At 51.9% G+C, this 18,172-nt stretch overlaps 1 protein-coding gene across 2 annotated transcripts in view; it reads right to left on the bottom strand.

Annotated features, from left to right (window-relative positions):
- The window catches only part of CD2H1orf198 (chromosome D2 C1orf198 homolog), a 30,906-nt gene extending 17,926 nt beyond the window's left edge, over positions 1-12,980 (bottom strand). For both annotated transcript variants that reach the window (XM_030334392.1, XM_030334391.1), the window contains exon 1: positions 12,608-12,980. In XM_030334392.1, coding sequence (XP_030190252.1) covers positions 12,608-12,949 — 342 coding nt within the window. In that variant the 5' untranslated portion in view covers positions 12,950-12,980. The remainder of the gene's footprint in view (positions 1-12,607) is intronic.
- Positions 12,981-18,172: the final 5,192 nt, after the last annotated feature.

Below are 18,172 nucleotides of genomic sequence, written 5' to 3' on the forward strand. Positions count from 1 at the left end.
GAGGGGCTGCAGGCCTAGCTTCAGCGGCAGGGGATTCCTGTGTCCAGCCCAGCCTGTGTGTGCGGAGGGCACGGCCGAGCCAAAGGACCTGAAAGTCTCCCAAAGTCTGTGAGCTCAGGAAGCTCTAAGCTCTTCCTAGAATAATAAAACAAGAAGGATTTTTTCCTACGTGGGGAAAGCGAAGGAGGCTCGTGGCACTTACGTATCATTTATTCTGGATTTGGAGCTGTGGGGGCAAAGGAAAGGGAAATCCACTGGCAAACGTGGTCCTTCCAACCCGAGGTGGGACAGCCCAGGGGGGGCCGCCCCAGTGGACAGAGGAGGTGCGCGGAGATTAACTGGGCAGGCAGAGCACAGAAGGGCCAGTGGCCCTTGACCCAGTGGCCAAGGGCATGCTGGAGCCGGACTCCCCTTATCATGGGCTATGACCTAGCCTTAAATATTAGCTACACGGCTGAGATCAGCTAAAATTAAAACACAGCTTTTGGCTTTGCAAGGAAAATGAGCGCAGACTCACAGGAGCACGGACTGAGCCGGGAGCCTGGTGAGCCAGCAGTCACCAGTGGCTGCAGCCCATGTTAGCTGAAATTCCAAGGGGGTCGAAGACAGAGAGGGGGGTCCCACCGTGAACCCTCCCCAACTTGGTGTCAGGTCAACAGTCTTTTGTTTGCGGCCAGCAAGAAACTCAGTCGAGGGGCAAATTCCTTAGATTTCTGCAATCCTAAGCTCATAAAAATACTAAAACGCCTTACAAGAATAAACACGCCGAGCACAAATGTTGCGGAAGCTCTGATGTCAGTCGAGGCTGCGCGCTCCAGCGCTGGGAAGAGGCTCCCCGGGCAGCTGGATGCAAAAGGGCCTCAGAACTGCAGAGTGGCGGTGCGGGCACACACAGTGTTCTCTTTTCTTCCAGCCCCGCGATGACCGGCAGGCAACCAAAACGTGGCCAGGCATGCGCTGGTGGATGCCCACACGTGCTTTCTGTAGGGGTTGCTTGCAAGGCGCCCCCGCCAGCCCTCCTGGTGCCCGAGACCGGAAACGATCGAAGCACCAAACCACGCCTGCCGCTTAGACCACGGGATGTCATGGAGTGGGGGCTCGGTCGTGACCCAGAGTTACCCTCACAGTCAAATTCCTCTCCACGAGGGAGGTCTGTGCCAGAGACAGCGCCGCATCTCTCTGGAAACGACTTCCTCTCTGCAGCACGGCACGGGAAGAAGCCTAGAAGTCACTAGATCCCAAAAGAGCAGGGCAAAAAGCAGAAGGGAAGCCACCGAGAGCCACAGGACACACAGCCCCTGGAAATTAACACGTGGGAGGCTCTGCTCTTCGCCACGTGGCTCCAAGGACTCCCAGATGCACAGGCACCAACTAGTCTTTCCTCTGACATCCCAGAGGCCCTGATTTGCTCTTGCTGGAAAATATTCGCCCAAGGTAACGTTCACCTCCCAATGGAGAAAGTACTTTAAAAAAAATAAATAAATAAAAAAGAATGTCTGTTCTCTGCCCATAGTACCAGAACGCATATTTGCACAAAATCTCCGGCATTTACTTTACTGTTTGGGAAAAGAATGGAGGCCGGAGTGTTTTAAGATCTCTGTGGGGCCCCCCTTTCGGAGGCCACAGTCAGCCGTGGGCTGGAGTGGGCTCGCACCAACCCACGCAAAAGTGGACTGTGAGAGGTTTAGGGATTTTTGAACCTGGTGTTAAACATAGCCATTATTGGGGCGCCTGGGTGGCTCAGTCGGTTAAGCGTCCGACTTCGGCTCAGGTCACGATCTTGCGGTCTGTGAGTTCGAGCCCCGCGTCAGGCTCTGGGCTGATGGCTCAGAGCCTGGAGCCTGCTTCCGATTCTGTGTCTCCGTCTCTGTCTGCCCCTCCCCCGTTCATGCTCTGTCTCTCTCTGTCTCAAAAATAAATAAACGTTAAAAAAATTAAAAAAAAACAAAACATAGCCATTACTATTATTAAAAGAATTAGGGGCGCCTGGGTGGCTCAGTCGGTTAAGCATCCGACTTCGGCTCAGATCATGATCTCACGAAGCAGCCACTTGAACAGATGCTCGAACACCGGTACGCACGGCCAAGTTACGCGCCCGGGAGCCAGAACGTGAAAACAACGCAAACGTCCGTCAACAGATGAACACACAAAATGGGACAAACACATCAGGTAGCAGAATACTACTCAGCTTTCAAAAGGCAGGAAATTCTGAATCAGGCTACAACCTGGATGAACCCTGAAGACATTGCTAAATGAATGTGCCAGTCACCCAAGGGCAGATGTCATATGCCAGCTATTTGAGGTACCCAGACGAGGCAAATTCACGGAGACAGGAAGGAGAACAGAGCTCACCAGGGGGCAGCTGGAATGGGAAATCATTGTTTAAAGGATTCAAAGTTTCTTTTTTTTTTTTTTAATGTTTACTTATTTTGAAAGAGAGAGAGGCACAGAGAGAGAGAGAGAGGGAGAGAGAGAATCCCAAGCAGGCACCACCCTTTCAGTGCAGAGCCGGACGCAGGGCTCGATCCCACGAACTGTGAGATCATGACCTGAGTGGAAATCAAGAGTCACTCTTAACCGACTGAGCCGCCCAAGCAGCCCTGGATTCGGAGTTTCTGACAGGTGATGGTAAAGTTCTAGAAACAGAGAGTGCTAATGGCTGCACAGCAGTGCGAATATACTAAACGTATACTTAAAAATGGTTAGGAGGTTGGGGCGCCTGGGTGGCGCAGTCGGTTAAGCGTCCGACTTCAGCCAGGTCACGATCTCGCGGTCCGTGAGTTCGAGCCCCGCGTCGGGCTCTGGGCTGATGGCTCGGAGCCTGGAGCCTGTTTCCGATTCTGTGTCTCCCTCTCTCTCTGCCCCTCCCCCCGTTCATGCTCTGTCTCTCTCTGTCCCAAAAATAAATAAAAAACATTAAAAAAAAAAATGGTTAGGAGGGTCCATTTTATGTTATGTGTATTCTCCCACAATAAAGAGATCTGAAAAGGCTACATACTGGATGAGTCCAACTGTATGCGTTCTGGAAAAGGCAAAATCACAAAGACAGTAAAAAGATCTGTGGTTGCTGGAGTTTGAGAGAGGGCAGAGCGCAGAGGATTTAGGAGCAATGAAAACACTCCGTACCATATACTGTAGCGATGGATCCTGTTCTCAAAACCTACAGAATGTGCCCCATCAAGAATAAACCCCAATGTCAACCACAGGCTTTGGGCAACGACAATGTGTCGAGTCGGCTCATCCACTGTAAAAAACGTTCCACTCTGGCGGCCGATGTTGACAGTGGGGGAGGCTGTGCACGTGTGGAGGGAGGGGTTTTCCACTCGTTTTGCTAAGAACCTATCTCTAAAAAATAAAATCTGTTTTTCAAAAAAAAATGTCCCCCCTGAAAAAAAAAACCCTACAAAAGTCAAGAATGCTCAAAACTCAGCACTTCCTAATTAATTACCGTGGTGCCTCTGGCTACTACCTAAGGTCTTCAGGTTAAAAGTCGTGGTCAGAGAATGATTTCTCTGTAAAAGTCATGACTATTCTAAAATTATTCCGGAATGAGAAACTCTGGACTTAAAATTGACTTCAAGTATGGTGAAATTTTACAAATATCAACCTTTCCTCTTAATGAACCGGATTAGACACGACTGAGCATTTATTCTTTTGTAACTTTCTTTCCACTTTCAGGGCCAGTGAATTTTATCGTTGTGTCTCAAGCGTGTGGGGCTGATGGCACCTGTGGACAGCACTGTCTGCGCTGGGTGTCCCTTAGGTCCTCTACAGGCCCACCCTAAGAAGGAGGCCGACCCGGAGGCATGGGCTATCTGAGGTGGCCTCTGATCTCCCACCGCACAAGGCCAGGCCACTAAGGGCCAGCAGACAGGAAGCCGCACCTTTCCTGGAACATCTGAAAAACCGTTTCTGAGACCCTGCAGCACTTGGGAAGTCTAGGCTACACCCTGGGCCTCTCTGAAGGCTGGGGGCCTGTCTGCCACCTTGGCCCGAACTGCGCCCTCTCTGTGGCAGGCACACCTGTCCCAGGTATTCGATGGGAATGGCTCCTTCCCACGTGCCTGGGGTTGATGCAGGCACTGATCACAGACACCAGACTCCAGACGCTCTCGAGGGGGCCCGTACCCCAGCCGTTCCCGGGCCTGACTGTAAATTGGCGTCCCCTAGGATGCTGTTACAACCGGCAGAACCTGCAGGTCCCATCTGCCCCAGTTTTACAACGCTAACAACTCCCTAGGTAATTCTAATGTCGCCGTTCCATGGGGCAGCTTAACTGGTTCCGCTCACCATGAGACGCCAGGCTCCCCGCACATTGTGAGCACTTAGCCACAGGGCCACCCCAGGCTGCCCGCGCCTGCGGACCTCCGGGGCGCAGGGGCCCGCCTCTGTATGCGCAGTCCACACCACGGGCAGTGGTGCCCTCAGTCACTACTGCTAGGTGGCTCTCATCATCCTCAGACAGGACCTCCTCCCAAACCCACCCAGGGTTCAAGCTGCTCTCACGAGAAGCCCGGGGCTTCTGGGCCAGCTCTCTCCCATCCTCCTCTGGAGCAAGGCGAGATCAGGGCTCTGCGCATTAGTATAATCACCCGAGGCAAATGAACAGTCTCCTGATATGCTGCAAGGCTCCAGCATAATGCAATTCGCACTTGAAAACACTCATTCCCTTATTCCTCCATATGCATTCAAAGATGACCTACGAAACGAGTGCAGCTGCATTTCTAACGACGCTGTTGCATACCTACGAGAAGTATGCAACCATTAAGGACGAAACACTCTCATCTGCTGGAGTCAGAACGTCCTCAGAATGTAGGAATACGGTGCACGGTTGGCTAAATTTCAGTGCCGACAGGAGTTAGAATCCCAACCACCGAGCATCCCAGAAATAGACATGCTCCTTGAGTAATTCAGAAGCAGTGTCAGGATCCTGGAACATGGCAAGGTGCTCACTGGAACCACACGTCGTCACTGTGCTCCTGAAGTCCCTAAATTAGAGGAGATTCTGGTTGACAGATGGTGGCACCTTGACTTAAAGGTAAAAAATTTAAACTGTGAGATACCACAGGTCGGAGAAATCAGGCTCAGCCAGCGGAGCCTGGAGAAGGGGACAGAAACTCCCCTCTGTCGCTGACTATCGCGGCCCTCTAGTGATGTCACGTGGTCTGGGCTTCCAGGCACATCCCGCACGGAGCACATTGTCCCTGGGGAGCTGTTCCGTGTCAGCAGCAGCACGGTAGAAGCGGGTGAGACAATCCCACTCCGTGGTATGCAACCAGACAAGTTGAAAACCTACATCCGCACAGAAACCAGCACGCAGATGTTTAGAGCAGCTTCACTCGTAATTTCCAAGACTTGGGAAACAACGGAGATGTCCCTCAGCAGGTGCATGATAAATACACCGCGGTTCCCCCAGACAATGGGTTGTTATTCGGCGCTACAAAGAAATGAGCTATCAAGCTGTGAAAGGGCCTGCGACGCGTATTACTCAATGACAGAAGCCAATCTGAAAATGCTACAGACTCTCTGGCTCCAACTACGTGACATTCTGGAAAAGGCCAAACTATGGAGACAGTACCGAGAGCGGGGCTTGGGGATGGGAGGGACGACCAGGCGGACGACAGGATGTTTAAGGCAGTAAACTATGCCGTATGATGGCTACGTGTTGTCATACGTTTGGCCTGACCCACTGAATGCTCACAAGAGTCAGCCCCAACGTGAACTACTGACTCTGGCGGATGCTGATGCATCAGTGCGGGTTCATCCAAGGTAACAGGTGCACCACTCTGAGCGGGGCTGTTGGGGGGGGTGCAGGTGCTGTGTGTACGTGGGGGCAGGGAGAATACAAGAAATCTCTGTACTTTCTGCTCAGTTTTGCTCTCAACCTAAAACTGCTCTAGAAAACAAAGTTTACTTTAAAAAAAAAAAAAAAAAGACAGGGGAGTGAGGAAGAAGAACGATTCAAATATGCCCTTTTTTTCAACCAACGGCTTCTTTTTAGGGACCATTATTTATCTATTTATGGAATCGATGCTTTTCCCTCTGACTTATCATATATTTAACTCTGCTGAGATAGGAGGGTTTCCATAAACGCAAGGACAAAACTTCAGTCCCCACAACGGAAAGGCAGCTAGGACTGAACTAGCGGGCAGGTTCCACAGGGAACACAAAGTCAGACACGAAAGCTGGGTGCCACGGTGGTAATGCGAGCAGGGGGAGGTGGAAGAGAGCTTGAAGGCAACAGACAGAAAGGTCTAGGGGCACCTGGGTGGCTCAGTGTGTTCAGCATCCGACTTCGGCTCAAGTCATCATCTCATGGTTCCTGAGTTCGAGCCCAGTGTCGGGTTCTCTGCTGTCAGCACAGAGCCTGCTTCGGATCCTGTGTCTCCCTCTCTCTCTGCCCCTCCCCAGCTTGTTCTCTCTCTCTCTCAAAAATAAATAAACATTAAAACATTTAAAAAAAAAAAAAAAAAGACAGGTCTGGTCTTTATTATTAAAAAAAAAAAAAAAAGGATTTTCTTCTCCAGAATTAAGGGACTCTCTTGAGAGTGTGAAAATGACTCCTGTCAATGAGACAGGACTCCAGACCTGCCCACATGCTTCCCAGCTCTGCCCCACCCCTTCCCTGCACACCCTCCCACAGAAGCCAGGGAGAGGACCACAGGCTTCCTTAGCTCCCAGGGCCCACCTGCTCAGTACCCTTCCTCTCCTACGTGGGGTAGCAGGCCAGGTGCTAATCCTGGCAAAGAACCTTCCCAAAGGGGAAGCGTGCGGCAGAGGCCCAGCAGCCTCCCCCTCGTGGCCCAGGAAACGGATCTGAACTCAGGGCCACATTCTCAACTCCCGTCCAGAGCCGGGGCACAGAAACCCAGGTCCCAGGATGCGAAAAGCCACGTGGACCCTGTCATCTTTTCTAAAAAATGCATGGCTCTACCAGCCAGAAGGTGGGAATCGTAATTACACATTCCACCTTCCTTAAAGAACAAATCCCAAATACTGAGAAAGCAACTCTCAGATTTCCCCCTTATTTTTTTAGTTTCTTATTTTTTATTTTCTGCCAAAGGCTGAAACAAGAAAAGACCAAACTGCTCGAGGGGAAGGGTCAGAGGGGTCCGCGCACGTTTGCTGTCAGGCCATCACGTATCCAACCTCAAACCTGATGAAGGTGTTAATACTTGAGGAAAGTTCTAGAAGGACACTACCAACTGCTTCACAATGCTGCTCCTGCATGGTTTGGATTTCTTAACAGTAACGTACAGGTACACGATTTTACGTATTTTGTAACAATTTAATTAGTTGATTTTTTAAAAGACACAAGCAAGGGGTGCCTGGCTGGCTCCGTCAGCAGAGTGTGTGGCTCTTGATCTAAGGGTCATTGAGTTCGGGCCCTAAGTTGGGTATCGCGGTTACTAAGAAAAATAAATAAACTTAACAAAAAAAAAAGAAAAACATCTAGGCTGGCCAGCCTGCACCCTGAGGAGGAGGAAAAAGCCCCGAGGACGCTGAGCACAGACAGCAGCTTCGCCAGGTTTGCCGAACCGGGATATTCCATGCTGACCCCCTGGCCTCGGAGGCCCACCCGCAATCACTTCTGGGAAAGGCTGGGAGCAAGGGCGAGAGGGGTGGGGGAGGGGGGGTTGGCAAGGCATGGACCCCCAGAGGCCCGAGAAGTGCAGGCCGTGCAGAGGGTGTCAAGGGAGTCAGGGAGGCCAAGCCTCAGCCCCAGAAACGGAGGTGAAGACGGAGGGGGGCAAGGGCGCAGCCAGCCAGCCCCCAGATCCCTGCGGGAGGGGGCCAGAGGCGGGTGCCCAGGAGGGACACTTCCTTCCCACAGAGGCTGGTCTTGCTCAGCTGTTCGAGAGGGGGTGGCGCTGTGTGGCTCCAGGGCCCTAAACCTGTGTTCTGCAACGTGCAAAATCCAGATCAGGGTCGCGGGGGGCTGGCACACGGCAACACCCTTCCTACCCAGCTTCACCTACTTTACGCGAGGCGGGAGGCACAAGTGGGTCCGGGAGAAGTCAACACACCAAATTTCCAGGCTTACCTGCTGGGTCCCTGTGTGGAGCCTAGAACGTGACCCAGATCCTGCGAGACGGGTGGCAAGGGGTTTGGGAGTGGTCGCAAACATTCAGCTTTGGGGTTTTTTTTTCTCCCCCCTACTTGATAACGGGAAGCAGCAGAAGCAGACTGAGTGATCTCGAAAACCTTCTAAAACGAAGACCTTCTCATCTCCCAGAGTAAGCCATTCCCCAGACTTTACTGCTAAAGGATGGCAGGGGAAGTCGGACTGCGAAAGGCATCCGCTTGCAAACACGCCTTACCATTCATACCACGTACGGGACCGGAAGGGCATGTCCCAGCATCTATGTCGCTCCAAGCCAGGACTGCCACTCATTTCATGGAGGGAGACCTACGCCCTGAGCAGGGGTCGCCTTGCTGGTGACATGGCCGGAATGGAAGCCAGGTCTGGGGACACTCCGCTTCTTTTGCTAGGAGAGACGTATGCCGCCAGCAGGAGCTCCAGATTCTCTGACAGGAGCTGCTTGGGGACAGGATGGGGGGGCAGGAGGGGCTGGCGGCCTTGTGTGGAAACTGTACGAAGATCATATGTCCGAGGGGGTAGTTTTTAAAGGAGGTGGTAAAAATTACGGGCAGCCTAAGCAGTCCTAAAGCCAGAGGGCCTCTCGTTTCTAACGTAATAGGCTGAGAAACATTTGCCGAATTGAGTCCCAAGGGAAGTAAAAACTGAAAACTGACGGGTCCCCTCCTGGCCAATGCACAAAGGCAGCCAATCTCCTCCTGCGCCAAGCTGGTCATCCCGGCAAGGGGAGGGGGATCTGAGCCCTGGTCTTCTCTCTGTACAGATAGCGAGGGTAAAAATGAACACAGATGCCACAGTGCTGAGGCAGTCCTACACAGAGCAGTCCCCCCGACCGTACTCGTGGCCACCAGAATCGAGGGCCATCATTATGCAATCAGGTTTCAGAGCGCCTGGGTGGCTCAGTCACTTAAGCGTCTGACTTCGGCTCAGGTCATGATCTCACGGTTCTGGAGTTCCGGCCTCATGTCAGGCTCTGTGCTGACAGCTCGGAGCCTGGAGCCTGCTTCGGAGTCTGTGTCTCCCTCTCTCTCTGCCCCTCCCCTGTTCACGCTCTGTTGAGTGCTCTCTCAAAAATAAATGAACATTAAAAAAAAAATGTGTGTATATAAATACCTATCTATCTATATATATTTACACACACACACACACACACACACACACACACAATCAGGTTTCTAATGACTAGATGCTGGTCACATATGACTTAAAATGTGGGATACAAAAATGTTACTGGCAACGGGGGACAGGGTATTCAGAGAAACAGGTGATGTCCTTGCCTTTCAGGGTAGCTGAAAGGGTGGGGTGGCACAATCTGAGGCAGATGTCACTGCCGACCCGGAGACAGGCCACATCATGGCCAGGCTGTGGACAGGGCAAATCAAAGCTTCAAATACGTGCCCCAAAGCACAGCACCAGAGCCCCCCAGGACAGAGCTCCCTCTCACGTGGACAACTCTGACTGGACAACCCCAGGTTTAGCAGCAGCAAGAATATGTTTATTTCATAATAATGATTCTTATAAGTGGAAACAGAGACTGGCTAATACAGTTGCCGCTTGAACAGCAGCGGGGTTAGGGACACCTGTGCAGTTAAAAATCCACATGTAATCTTCCGACTCCCCCAAAACTTAACTAATAGCTTACTATCGACCAGAAGCCTTGCCGATCACATCAGCAGTCGATTAACACGTATTTCGTGAGTTATGTGTGTTTACTGTATTCTTCCAAGAGAGTAAGAGAAAAGAAAATATTATGCAGAAACTCATAAGGAAAAAAAGACACATTTACAGGACTGTGCTGGTCAGGAAAAAAATCTGCATATAAATGGACCCACGAGCTTCAAACCCATGTTGGTCAAGGGTCAATGGCATTCTCACCGTCTTGTGAGCCCACAGGCCCTTCGTGGACATTTGCTCTCTACTCATCCTGTTAATGTCACTCCCATCGCAAAGGCGAGAACGCTGAAGCTCAGAGAGGTCTGTGATTTCACCCCGGTCAAAAAGCTGGGGGAGCCAAAACTCAAGACTGACTGCAAAGCCCAGAGTCCTCCTACTTCAGCCTTAGGAAAGGGCCTCAAAAGCCAGGAGGCCGGTGATCTTTCGCTGAAGTACTAAAAATAGTCCCTGTTCATCGTCTAGGGTCAGACAGTGGCTCCAGAGAGAGCTGATTCACTCAAAGCACCCAGCCATCAGAGGTCTGTCTGAAGATGTGGGGCAGGGAGTGCAGGGGCGGGGGGGGGGGGGAGTTGAGAGGGTAGGACGCTGGAGGGCCCTGGAGAGCATTCTCCCCCATTCCATGATTGGCTGCCGAGGCCCCTGGGACACCAGAAGACAGATCAAGTGGGAAGGGACAGAGTGCCCTACTCACTCTGGCTTAGGGCCCTTCTGGACAAACCTGGGTCACCTATTTGGGCCACTCTGTCTGGCAGCCTACCCACGGTCACTCCCCACCCCCTGTCTCCATCCATCGTCCCTTGTGTCTAGGAGCCAGCCCTCTCCATGAACAGCTCTCCTCCTGGACCACCAACTAGTCTGGGGCCAACCTCCTGCCAGGTCTCGGGAAATGGATTTTAAACCCCCTAGTCCCATTAATCCACACAGCCACCACAGGCAAAAATACCCCACGGGCAATGTTCCTAAGTACCCCTCCTCTAATTCGGTGTCTTCTGTCTCTCTGCCCATCTGCGCTAAAGTTGGTCAGAGCCATGTCAGGGCACGTTCCCAGCCCGTTTTGTAAAGCTGAGTTCAAGTGCGAAAAGCAGGGCGGGTTTGCTCCTGGAGAAGCGTGCAGGTCCCACACTGAACAGTTCCATTTGCTTTTAAGTCACACTGGGTTTACAGACTCAGAAACAGCTCGGTGTGGTACCCAGTTAAGGAACTGGGGCACAAAATGAACTTGGCCACATCTTTCCTTATCAGGGACACTGAGCCCTTATATGGCAAGGGCCTTTTAATGATGAGCAGGCATGCGGGTATTCTTAGCCGGACGCCAAGCTAAGGAAAAATGACAGTCACTCTCCAACATCTGTTAAATACTTACAAGTTTACTTCCTCTCATATGTACTTACTCATGACTTTTCCAAAGAGGGAATGCATGTTTTTTCATCGCTGGAACCTGAGCACACACACTTGCAAACATTTGCATACACATGCGGATTTTCACACGGAAAATGTTTCAGCTCTCAAATACATTTTGAACCTATATTTTCATGCCTCCAGTTTACCACACCCTTGTTTTTCCTGGCAAAGCCTTCAGAGTTTCAAGTGCAATGGAGACTTTTCTTTGAATTCAGTCAGAAGAAGGCCAGCGCATTTCACACATCCCTCACACGTGAGTGGGTTTATGACCGCAAACATTTTGTACTAATAAATGTCTCAGCACACCCAAGTCTGAAAATCAGATTTAGAACTCGCCGTCCTTTCCTTCCCCAATCCACGACACCCTCCGAAAAAGTTGCCAAGCGCAGCACCCCTCCTTGAGGCTCGCAGCCTTAACAAATGCGGGTTTCATTTGTATACTTCTTTTCATACTTCTTGCTCCTTTGATTTCCCCCTTCATGGTAAAAGTTCAGTGTGAAAGGCCAGCCAGCCACAGTGCAAATTCTAATGGCACCAAAGAGGCTTCGGTGAAACAAACAAAGAAGGAAAAGAAGAAGAAAAGAAAAAGACCAAGTTTCCAAGCAGCACTGAACACCCAGGCCTCCGTGACTTAGAAGGGGGCATCCCTGAGTTTTTTCCCGTATGGTTTACAGTGTTTCTCTCCCCTAGAAGCGTGGGCACAGTGTCCAGATCAGAGATGCAGACATGCCCTTATATGTAGCAAAGGTTTGCTGGAGCCCATTTAAACTCATCCCTTAGCTTCTTGATGGAAAAACGGGGCTCTGTGCTCACCCCAAACCAAAGCTGCACAGCGTGCTCACCCCGAAAACATTTTAGGAAACATCTTCGGTTTTGCCTCCTAACCCTGGAAGGCACCTCTTCCTTCTCCTTATCTTGCTTGACAATTTCACCTGCCCCATACAGCTCATCACAAATATTAACATTAATACATATAACTTTCGGAGTGCCTTCCCTGGCAGGCACGGGGTGGGTATCATTATCTCCGGCTTACACCAGGAAGGGGGGTGGGGACTGAGGCTCTAGGAGGTTAAGTCACCCATGGCCATACAGCCAAGTAGCAAAGTGGATCAGAACTCAGGCTTGGCTGGCTGAAAATTCCTTGCCGTTTCCACTCTGGTCCGCCTCGCTTAAGAGCAGCCGCCTATGGCTCGGAGAAGTCTCTGGATCCGGTGTGGCCCAGCAGAGCAAGTCTAGATGGAGGGTCTTTAAAGACCCCTCCTCACGGCGATTCTCAAACTCCCCCTGGGGAGCCCCTAGCCCCGCGCCCCCGGCCCTGGGACGCCCCTCGCGCCCACTCCCATCTCCGCGCCTTCTTGCCAGCCCGGACCCCCGCGACCTGCAGGGGCCACGAGGGGAGGGGAGAGGGTCCCCGGCCCCGCCCGCACCTACCTCGTCCCCGAAGCGCACCACCTTCTGGCCCGTGGGCCCGCGCAGGCCGGGGAAGCGCGCCAGCTCCTCGGAGTCCCCGGGGTCCCCGGGGGCGCGGGGCGCCGGGGCGCCCGGCCCCACCAGGCACCGGTCGATGATCTCGTCCTGCTGCGCGGGCGGCAGCCGCGCCCACTCGGGCCCGTACTTCTCGCGGATCTTCTCCTTGTCCTGCATGATCTTCCTGGCCATGGGGCTCAGCGACGAGAAGTAGGTGAAGCGCTTCCGCTCCCGGTCGTCCAGAGGCCGGTTCCCGCTCATGACCGCCGAGCGCGAGGCCGCGATCGCCGCCGCCATCGACGCCATGCCCGGCCTGCCCGCCGCTCCCCCCACCCGCGCCCCTCCCCGCGCCGCGCCGCCCCCGCAGCCCGGAGCCCCGCCCCGCGAGCCCCGCCCCCTCCCCGCCCGCGAGCGCGGCGCCCTTCCGCCCCCAGCCCCGCCCCCGCGCCCGCCCGACCCGGGAACCCCGCGGCCCTGGGAATCGCCCTCCGCGCCCGCACCCCCGGGGACGCCGCCCTCCCGCACACCCGACAGGACCCTGCCCCCCGAGCCCCGCCACCCCCGGGAACCCCGCCCCCCCGACAAACTCCCCGCCCCTGAAACCCCTCGCCTCGCACCCCCGTGTACCCCCGCTCTCCCGACACCCCCGAGGACCCTGCCTGTCGAGCCCGCCCACCCCCCGGAACCCCGCCCTCCGCAACCTCCCCGCCCTCGGGCACTCGGCCCTCCGCGCCCGCCCAACTCTGGGAACCCCGCGCACCCCTAACCCCGAGTACTCCGCCCTCCGCCCCCTCCCGGCCCGGGGGAGCCCCGCGACCTCACGCCAGCCCCCCGCGGTACCCCGCCCTCTCCACCCCGACCCCCGAGAACCCCGCCCACCGAGCCCGCCCCACCACGGGAACCCCGCCTCCGAACCCGCCCACTCCCGGGGATCCTGCCCACCGCCCCCTCCCGGACCCGCCCCCTCTCGCGAACCCCACCCTCCGCGCCCCCCACTCCCGGAACCCCGCCCTCCACGCCACTCTACCGGGCCTTTATTGCTCTCGTGCTTTCCTGCCGCTCCCCCACTTTTCAGGGCTTCCCTTGGGCTGCTGAGCAGATGGCGGGCGCGCCCCCAAGTCCGCGGCCCGCGGTCTGACGGGGTTGCTGGTGGTGACCGCCATAGCGCCACGTGGTCACTTGTTTGACAAAGGAAAGTTTTCTCCCTCCCGTGTGCCAAGAAAGCCCGAATTCAGGACCGAGCCGCCGGCCGCCTCATCCCTGTCCTGCCCCTTTCCTTGATGAGCCATCTTCCTCGCCTTCTTGGAGTCCAGCCAAGACACGGGGGCAGGGTCCGGGCGCCATGAGCGACAGAGAAGGGGTGGGCGCCGGGCGGGCGGCTAGGAGGCCGAAGGGGACGACCTGGGGAGACTGGACTAGAGTCCGGGCGGTCGAAGAAAATTAGTTCCCGCTCCTCTTAAAGAGACGGAGACGTGAAATGAAGTGTTCACGGTGCCTTTCCCTAAATGAACTGCAGGACAGGTGTAGGGGCCGGCGGCCAGCACACCTGTACTTGGTCTTGCCCTTGCACGTGAACAGGTTTTCCTCGAGCGGCTGCGTGGTCTTTGCTTCCTCCCAAACCACGGATGAAATAAATGACAGGCTTTACTTTGGAATCTCAGAAATCACAAGAACTCTCAGCAGCTCGCTATTTGCAAACTGAAGAGGCACGGAAAGTTTTCGTAGGCAGAAAAGCAACAATAGCGGGGCCAGGTTTGTCATTTTGAAGTGTGTTCCAGACCACAACAATTACAATTATACAGAGCCCTCATCCGCCTTACCATCTTGCTGTTTTGTACAAGACAATAACAGGTCTCAGATGAGAATTTAGAACTCTTCGAACAAAAAATGTGCATTTCAGCTGCTACTTACGGTCTTTGCCTCTAAAGTAGTACTTGGATAATTCTGAACACAGTCCTGGAAATAACTTGCAAAGTTCTGTTTTAAATGTGAGGTAGCCTTATCATATTCTGGCCCAGAAATCCTAAGAAGATATTTTTGGAATGTCATCAGTGTGACAAGATCTATGAGAAAAGTTATTGCTATGGGGCGCCCGGGTGGCTCAGTAGGTTGAGCAACCGACTTCAGCTCAGGGCATGATCTCGCGGTTCATGAGTTCCAGCCCTGCTTTGGGCTCTGTGCTGACAGCTCAGAGCCTGGAGCCTGCTTCGGATTCTGTGTCTCCCTCTCTTTCTGCCCCTCCCCTGCGCGCGCTCTCTCTCACTCTCTCAAAAAAAAAAAAAAAAAAAAAAAAAAAAATTGCTATCAACAATGTTATCAGCATAATATATTGAAGCAGTGGGAAAAGCCACCGGATAATAGTCTGGGTTACAGGGTATGTGAATGACTCTGAACCCACCAGGTTGAGAAGAGTTTGGTATTATTATTCTCTCTATTGAAGCCAACGCTATGTATATGCTCAGTTTACTAACCTGAATCCACTGAGCCTTATCTCTCTTGTTTATTGCGAGGAACAAGAAAGCCTGGTTCAGAGCAAGTGCTCACTGACTATTTGTTGAATGAATCATGAATAAATGAATGAATGAATGTTACATAGTTAGCATTATTATCCCCCTAATCTTTGTTTCACATGGGGTGTGGGTGATGCTTAAAGATGTATTCTGGAAACTTAACTAACATCTTTGAACTTGCTTTGAAATTCACGTAGGAAGGCTTCTGTGCTATTAAAGCTTGGTCCCATGTGGTTTTCCAAGCAGTTGCAAAAATAAATGTTGCCTTCAAAAAAGCACAGCCCAATTATGTATATTTCAGATCAAATATGATTTACTGCCAGAGAAATCATAATAGAAATATGATATGAGATAAATCGGGGCCATCAGCCAAAGTATGTGAAGTCCATGCTCTGGGTGATAAGGGATAACTAAAGAAAACTTCCAGATTATAAGAAACTCATAGGAATTAAATCGCTCTGATAGAAGACTTAACTGAAACTGAAGGAGAAAATTATTTATATATGTATATAAATAAAAAAATATATATATAAAGCTATATTTGTCATATTTACCTACATGGAAGGTTTCTTGGTGTTTATGTGTGGCTATTTCAGGACTTTGATCTTCTTTCTTGAAGATAGGGGCAGGGCTCCTTTCTTTCTGTTGCCCGTCCCAAAGTCTCTCCTGTACAGCTGAATGTTGAATAGGCTGTCAGTACAAATGTCTGTTGAACGGATCTGTTGTCCCAAGGAAGTAATTTGTGAGGGCTTTTGGTTTGTTTGTTTTCTTTTTTCATGTTTGTTTAAATTATTTTGAGAGAGAGAGAGCATGCCAGGAAGGGGCAGAGAGAGGGAGAGAGAAGAGACAGAATCCCAAGCAGGATGTAGGCCCAGAGCCCCACTTGGGGCTCGATCTCCCGAAACATGAGGTCATGACCTGAGCCAATATCAAGAGTCAGATGCCTAACCGACTGAGACACACAGGCACCCCCCACCCACGCAATCTGTGTGCCCACTCCCCCCCATGGAGATGCCCTGCAGGGTAATGGAAAACCACAGGACAAACATTCTAGCTCTGTTCCAAGAGGTGATTGACCCGCTCTAACATTTTGCGAGTCGGTTGCTGAACCTAATGGCGAAATTCCAGACACTGTGGCAAACAGCTGACAGTTTGGGGAAGGGATTCTTTTGATGACGTGACAGGGCAGCGTACCGGTGGATAAAGCCAGCCTTCCTTACAGATGCTTTCAGCTTGGTTGCAGGCAGGCTCCCTGAGCACGATGATTCATTCCTACATCTGTTACTAGTTTTTCCAGATGCTACCCTGCAAGAGGACTGTTCTCTGCTATTCACTCCCACACCCGGAAAGAATGGGCGATGGGCCAGAGTGCTCCTGGTTTATTTAGAAGACTAGTACCCTGGCCATTGGAGGGCAACGCTCATGCTAAGACAAGGGAGAACGAAGGAAAGACAAGGAGATGAGTTTACAAATCTTCTGTTGGCAGAAAAAAATGTGCTTTGGGTTATTTTTCCGGCCATAGGGAGAGCTTTCACTGAGATGACCATGGTCTGTCACCAAGTCCAGGCAGGTGTGAGGCACTCCCTGCCCCTTCAGGAACACAATCATCTTCTCCAGGCAAAGCCACATGACCCGCATGAGGCTCAAAAGTGGATCTTTCTCTGTTGACATCATATTTTACATAGCAAAGACGACCGGCTTAACTGCTCTGAAAAATGCTAAAAGCCTTCTCGAAAACAACAAATATCTCCTAGTTGCTTGAAAATACACCTTTAGAAAGCCTCTGAGATTTTCAGCCCTCTATAAGAATCTGAATAAGTCTAGAAGCAACTGTTCATTCTTTTTTCCCCTTCATCTGAAATTCCCACCCCACCATCTCTAAAAACAGAAATCCCATCTTTAAGACCTAGCTCAAATACCCCTTCTTCATGAAGTCTTCAAGATTGCCATCACTCAAAAATAGTGGGTAGAGGGGTGCCTGGGTGACTGTCGGTTAAGCGCCTGACTCTTGGTTTGGGGTAAGGTCATGATCTTACAGTTTGTGAGTTCCAGCCCCACACTGGGCTCGTCCCCTCCCCACTTCTCTCTCTCTCAAAATAAATAAATAAACTTAAAAAAAATTTTTTTTAAGTAGCAGTAGACAGGAAAGAAACAGTTCATCTCCTTTATAGCTTGATCTCAGATTAACTTCAGTGTCCATCCAAATTCCTGTGTTGAATCCCTAATCCCCAGTGTCTGGCATCTGGGGTGGGGCTCTCGGGAGGCGATTAAGTCATGAGGATGGGGCCCCCATGATGGTATATTGCCTTCATAAGAAAATAGGAAATCGCATGCCTCTCTCGTTGCTCTCCACCACATGAGGGAGAAGGCAGCCATCTGCAAACCAGGAAGCAGGCCTCCCCAGATACCCACATCTCGGCCTTCCCAGTTTCCAGAGCCATGGGAATAAATGTTTATTGTGCAAGCCCCCAAATCCACGGTATTATTGTTAGAGCAGCCTGAACTGAACTAAGGCAATGTGAAAACGGCTTCAAATTCATATAAAGTCTTTGGTTTAACAAGAACGTATAAATGTTGTGAGAGGGAGAGAGAATGGGAGAGATAAAAATGGCTGCTGGGGAGGAAGGTATAAAAGAATGGGCAGTGATTTATTGACTGAGAAGTCAAGGAAATTCCGCTCGCTCTTCTAAACTGCTCTTGACACCTAAGCACTCTTTGATGGGGAATGCATTTTCCTGCCTTCTCTTCAGGCTGCCCCGACATTAGTTAAATGGGCTCCTGGCTCTTGGCTTGTGCACGTCACCACTTTGGGATCTGTAGATGGTCATCCCAGCTCTCTTGGGGAGTTCAGTGGAATCCACTAGAGCTCTCTGCTTGGCAGGAGATGCGAGTCTGTTTGTTCTTGTACCTCTTTCATCATTAGCCAGAGCTCAGGGACTTGGTCAAAACTTCATGCAATAAAAAAGATAGCCTTCTGGCTCTCATAATATTTCACTATACTGTCCCTGCTTGGATTGAA

Source organism: Lynx canadensis, chromosome D2, assembly GCF_007474595.2.
Source record: "Lynx canadensis isolate LIC74 chromosome D2, mLynCan4.pri.v2, whole genome shotgun sequence".
Classification (NCBI taxonomy): domain Eukaryota; kingdom Metazoa; phylum Chordata; class Mammalia; order Carnivora; family Felidae; genus Lynx; species Lynx canadensis.